General features: G+C 36.4%; 1 protein-coding gene across 2 annotated transcripts in view; it reads left to right on the top strand.

Annotated features, from left to right (window-relative positions):
* kansl1a (KAT8 regulatory NSL complex subunit 1a) overlaps positions 1-5,585 on the top strand; it is a 226,076-nt gene extending 220,491 nt beyond the window's left edge. For both annotated transcript variants that reach the window (XM_060939393.1, XM_060939394.1), the window contains one exon: positions 4,255-5,585. In XM_060939393.1, the coding sequence (XP_060795376.1) occupies positions 4,255-4,386 (132 nt within the window). In that variant the 3' untranslated portion in view covers positions 4,387-5,585. The remainder of the gene's footprint in view (positions 1-4,254) is intronic.
* The last annotated feature ends 488 nt before the right edge of the window (positions 5,586-6,073 follow it).

Below are 6,073 nucleotides of genomic sequence, written 5' to 3'. Positions count from 1 at the left end.
TTACTTTATTGTGCCTGCAGGATGTCATGTAGATACACCCCTTATTTTGTAGTAAATTATCAATTAGCACAATAGTAATACACAGACAAAAGTTTGAAACTGTCACACAATATCCCATTGATTTATTCAATTATTTGCTTTTTTCATCACTAACGTAAAATGGAAACATGCTTTTTCTTTACTAGTTTCTTTTTACAGTGAAGATATTACTTATCACATCTGAACAAGTTGCAGATTTACACACTGCATTAAAATGTAATCATTCTCACAACTTAAAGTTAAATTATATTTTGCCTACAATTCAAATGTTTTTGTAAAATTGATTTACATATAAACTACATCATGAAGAATTAAAGCCCCTCCTTCACAGATGAGTGAAAATATTGAATAAATTTCCTCTTTTTCAGAGACTCAGATTGTTGGCACGCCCGCGTCTAAGACGCACTATTTCGAATAATGAACGCATTGTCGAGAGGGGCAGGGGCCAATATGGACGTGAGCATTTTTTACCCTATTTGGAACATTTCGTGGCGTATTACAGACCCTCCAGGATTTCGCGATGTTGTGATTTGCAACTTCAACACAAATTCAGCCAATCCCAGCGAATTCAGGGCGGTGTTGCAATTATATCCAATCACCGCAACTTTCCCGCAAATTTGACCAATCGTTGGCGTCGTCTTGAGGTGACGTCGACAAACTACCTTCCGCCTTACTTCCAGTGTTGCCAGATTAGGCGGTTTCCCGCCCAGTTGGGAGGTTTCAAGTACATTTTGGCGGGTTTTGAACATATTTTGGGCTGGAAAACGTCAGCAGTATCTGGCAACACTGCTTACTTCCGTGTTTCTGTTCAAGAAATACAATACAAGAAATTAATGGATGCCAGCATTTTTGCCAAAATGGTATTTTATTTTCCATTGTTTGGGCAGCTTCAGCATCATACTGTGAGATTCTGTTCAAATTGTTTTTTTTTCTTCTATGAAGCCTGAGCCATTTATTTTATTAGTTTATAATTATTGTTTAATTTAGTCTTCAGGAGAGACTGCCTGCACACAGTACTAGTATTAATAGTTTTTTTTTTCTTACATGAAAGCTGAGGCATTTATATCATATTTTAAGGTAACTTCATGTTGTGCTGTGAGGTTGTCTGCACTTTAACTTTTGAACCAACAGGTGCATTTGGATAAAGCCTATTTTTCTGCATTTTTGTAGTCTTGGTAATCTTTTGTATTGGTAAAGTTGTTTATAGGACCATTTCTCAGTGTCTTTGTTTTTTTAATCAATAGTTTTTCAGTAATAACTTATCACTCAATTTTAATCACAAAAAGAGAAAAGCGTAACAATTTCTCGCAACTTTCACTTCCTCCCGCAATGTAATCGCAACACAAACCTAAAAAACACTGCAACTTTCATTGCAATTTTTTGGAAAAAACCCCCGCAACATCAGACATTTTAGCCCGCAACGATCACAAAAAAGGCCCGCGAAATCCTGGGGGGACTGGTATTACTTGACTTCATGGTCTCCATATCGAAAATCTTGCACAATTATGCAACTTCCAACATAATTATCTGGATATTCAACAGATTTCAGCATCGGATGAATTTGTTTTGACCACCGCCATATTGAATATACGTCGGACCCGTTCGTGTATTTCCGCCGCCCCGTTTGTAGCGTCCCAAGCGAGTAAAACCTGATCCAAGTCTTTCGCTGAGTGGCGTCTTAGTCTATGTATGAATATTCGAAAGAGACAAGAAAACATGGATAAGAAAAAAAAGAAAAATACATCTATTTTGTCATTCTTCGACAGAAAGAGAGTACATTCACCTGAAAAAAACGATGCCCCTGATGCCCAATGTAATTAGTCATACTAGATTTACAACAACTACTACTGCAACAGCAACCACCACTACTACTACCACCACCACTACCACTGGTGACTACTACTATAGACCTACACCAAACTGAAAACAAGTTAAAATAAATTATAATTTACAAGGAGGAGATAATATAGATGTGATATATAGTGGCCTGTGGTTGAATTCCAAAATATTGCCACTGATTAAACAATATCTCAATATATTTGGTTGAAGCATTGATTTTTGTCATCTACATTGCTTCATATGGTTTCTAATACCAAAAAAAAAAAACAGAATTGAGAAGAAAAAAGCTGCCCCAGCTGTTCATTGGGCTCGCTTCGCTCACTAGGTTCGCTTCAACTGAAGGATAATCACTGAGCCCCCCATTGTAGAAATGGGCCCCTGTTTTTTCCCAGGAGGGGCCCTGTGGGCCCCTTGACCTGCAAAACAATCTGAGTCTCTGCTTTTTGATTGCTTGGGTTAAAAATGCCAAGTTATGATGACTGAGTTGATTATTCACTTAAATATGACTAATATGATACATTTTGGGGTATTTGATATGGCGAAATGGGACTGTTTGCAAAATGACAGTATCAGTGATGCTGTTAAAAATGACCCTTTCAATAATGCATACCGTCAAATCGATCCATTTTCTCATCCTGATCAATTACATACAAAGAACTATTGAGATGTAGAATAAATGTGATTTTTTCCTTGATATGAAATTTCAATCAATTCCACCTATAATCTGTGAAAGAGATACAAGGAGGCACAGACAGCCGACCACTTCTGTGTTACGAACGTAAGATAAAATCATTAATTCCACAGTTGCTCACAATTAATATCAATTCTTCTCAGCTAACTGTGATTATCATTTCTGTAAGGAACTGAAACAGTTAGCGACATGTTTAAAAAAAAAATAATCATTCTCATTCTTTATGGTTACAAGTTCACTCTCGTAATAAGGAAGCACAATCTCAGACAGCTGACCACTTCGTTATGAACGTGAGATAAAATCATTAATTCTGTTATTTCTCACAAATCACATCAATTTTTCTCAGCTCTGTCCGTTTTTATTATTGCTTCTGAAAGGAAATTAAACGGTCGGCCACCTTATTGTAATAATTCTTGTTCCCATTTTATGATTTAAAAGCTCACTATTGTAATAAACGATTACATGTGGCCGTTTCCGTATTACGAAAGTGTGAAATTTTTAATTCTCTAATTCCTCATAAATAATATTAATTCACAGCTAGGCCCGATAGTCATCAAGTATTAATGTCAAATAGTTATTCAATATGAAATGCCTAAAACTAAGCTGATAATGTAGCCCATTATGACCAAATGTTCAAATCCATCATCGTGGCAAAATGACTGGCCGTAGATTCTCTCAAAAGTTCAATCTAAATTGACCGTGGTTGCAAAATATTGGCCAAAAATACACAAACACTACGAAATATGAAAGTAAGATGAAAAAGAAACATATTGCCTTATACTGCAAGACTAAAACAAAATAAAACTGTCAAAACTCACCTTTTCAGTGATAACATCTGAACAGATCACCCACGTAACAAAGACCGCAAATGGAAGCACGATCAACTTCTAACTGTTGGAGTGGAAAATTCCATTCTACACATGCAAATTGTTCGTGTGTCCTTCCACGCGCACAAATTACACACTACGGTAAAAAATAGACCACAACTCCTAGCTCAGAAATTCATTCAAGACCAGCTACCATTGTAACACAGTCTGTAAGAAACATATTCTTTCAGCTACTTTCAGCTTTCATTTTAAAAAACAAAATCGCAGATTTATAACTAAATTTTTATATGGCGTAGTGATTTTAAGTTACTACTTTTGGTGAGGTAGTGACCTTGACCCTGAGGCTTTCCGTTTAGATCAATACACGATCGTATTGGTTTTGGGTTTGCGGAAAATGGAGTTACAATGGTGATCAAATATTTTGCATGATGTTTTATTACAGTTATGATTATTCTATGAGCGCACCAATCCTTAGGTGTATAAAGTTACAACTTAAAATACAATTAGTGATAACTAGACTTTTCAGTGGACTACAACCTTTTTAAGGGAATGCAATGTAATCAACCATTTATCATGTCCCAGACCAAGCTGACATTTTTCCACAAATTTGCAGAATTTTTGCCAAATTCTGAATAGAATATTCACATCAAAGATTTAGTTTTATCTGTATTTTTCATCATTTTTATTTCAAATTAAAACCAACATCACCATTCAAAACTGTATAGTTTATTGACTGAGAGTATATTTAATGGGGTACCCCCACGGTACCCAGTTTCTGAGACAGACCCATATATATAAAAATTGTGTGTGAATTATTTTTATTTATTTATTTTTAAATGTGTGTTTTTGTTTCTGTAGACAGTGCAGCCATGGGAGCGCAGGAGCTTCCCCCTGTCTGAGGACCCAGTGCTGGAGCCCAAAGTGGACCCACGATCTCATCTGAGGTTCAGCTGCGAAGTCGAATCAGAGAGCGAAACTTCTTCAGCCTAACTGTCTCCAGCACAAAGCCCCGCCCACACTGTGGGGCCCATAAAACCACACCCCTTCTGGCATTAACCGAAACAAATAAGGAACTCCTATTAAAACAAACCAGTAAATATATTAAAGAACTTCTGTTGTTTGATATTCAAACATCAGCCATATATTTTCACAGTTTTTAGTGAATAATGAGCGTAGAAATTTAAACCTGTCTCATGAAACTTTTCTCACAGAAAAATTTATTTAAAAAAAAAAAAAAACACAACCCCAACCGTTAATATTCTGATAGCTAAACCATGTTCTTGGTGTGGTATTCTAACCTGTCAGGTGAACACTTTGTAATGCACTATGTAGCAGATGTCTTGAAGGGGAGGCTTGACCAAAGGGTGTTTCCCTGCTGACTAGTTTGTGTATGCTTGTAACGTGGAGTGATGACCAAAACCGGACGAAATAGGTTTTCCCTCATTAATCTTGACTAATAGACACATTAAATATATGAAGAAGCACAGCATAGGATGTCACTATCTATCGCACACAATTTTCATCACTGTTGCACACACTGCTCCTGTTCCACTCTGACATGCTCTTGTACACTGATCTGTCCCCAGTCTGAGCTGATTTGTCTGGCAAGTCACCAATTGTATGTTAAAACCATACATACTTCCTCTATAAATGGAAGTCTTTGATGCATCATGTAAAGCATTTACAGCTGAGTTTTGTAACAATACTTTCAGTCCAGGATGTGAAAAGATTATTTAAGCAAAATTTCAGTATCAACTTGTGTTCACCTTTTTATTTTGGTTAAAATCAGTTGTGCAGAACATTTCATTTCTGGTATCCATTTACTCTCAGGTTTTATAGTAGGTCAGGTGACTCGCTTGAACCGTGTCCTTTGTATAACTGTTCCCTATTCACAATAAATCAGGCCAAAATTTCAACAATGGTCCCCCCGCGCTTCTGTCACACAAAAGCAATCACACTTCCCCTAGAGTAAATACTGGCTATGCAACTCAACATTGTATTGTATCATCTCCATGTTCTTACTTTGTCATTCAATCACAATGCTTCCTCCCCCCCTCCCCAGATGGTCTCGTTTTTCTGTAGTTCTACAAGACAGGTTCCAGTGTAAGTTTAAGTTGTTTGAAAAGTTAATCATTTGGAAAATAAAAAGCTTGTAAATAGTACCATTAAAAAAAATCAAACCCCTCCAACTGTTGCCTGTTAATGATGTGTGCACAATAATTTCTCGCGTGGTTGTAATGGATGTGATCGCTGTGGCTGTAAAATTTTTGAACCCTACTGTTTTTGCTTAATGACGTGTGTGGGGGGGGTTTCCTCTCCTCTGCTTTGAACGTAGTTTTAAGAATCTGATTATAATTATTGGTCAAAAATGTTAGAAAAATTAATTTCAAATTTGATTAAATGGCCCAAGAGATAGCTTGACCTTATTTGTGAGATCTACTCTAATAGCAGTCTAACTTTGAATCCAGAGATAATACTTGAGAAATTGCCATGCCAACTTAATTGACATGGGGGTTTTTTTTGTTTGTTTTTAGTAAGAAACTTTCACAAGCTGTGAATTTTATCCAGTGTTAATCAAATTTTTTCCAGAGATGATGATCTGACCAAGGTTCACTAACGTTATCGCATGGATTTTTTTTTTTTAATTTTCAGAAGCATTTGTCTGCTAGTCCATTGG

Source organism: Neoarius graeffei, chromosome 14 (assembly GCF_027579695.1).
Source record: "Neoarius graeffei isolate fNeoGra1 chromosome 14, fNeoGra1.pri, whole genome shotgun sequence".
NCBI lineage: Eukaryota > Metazoa > Chordata > Actinopteri > Siluriformes > Ariidae > Neoarius > Neoarius graeffei.
This window is presented reverse-complemented; position numbering and strand designations above follow the sequence as displayed.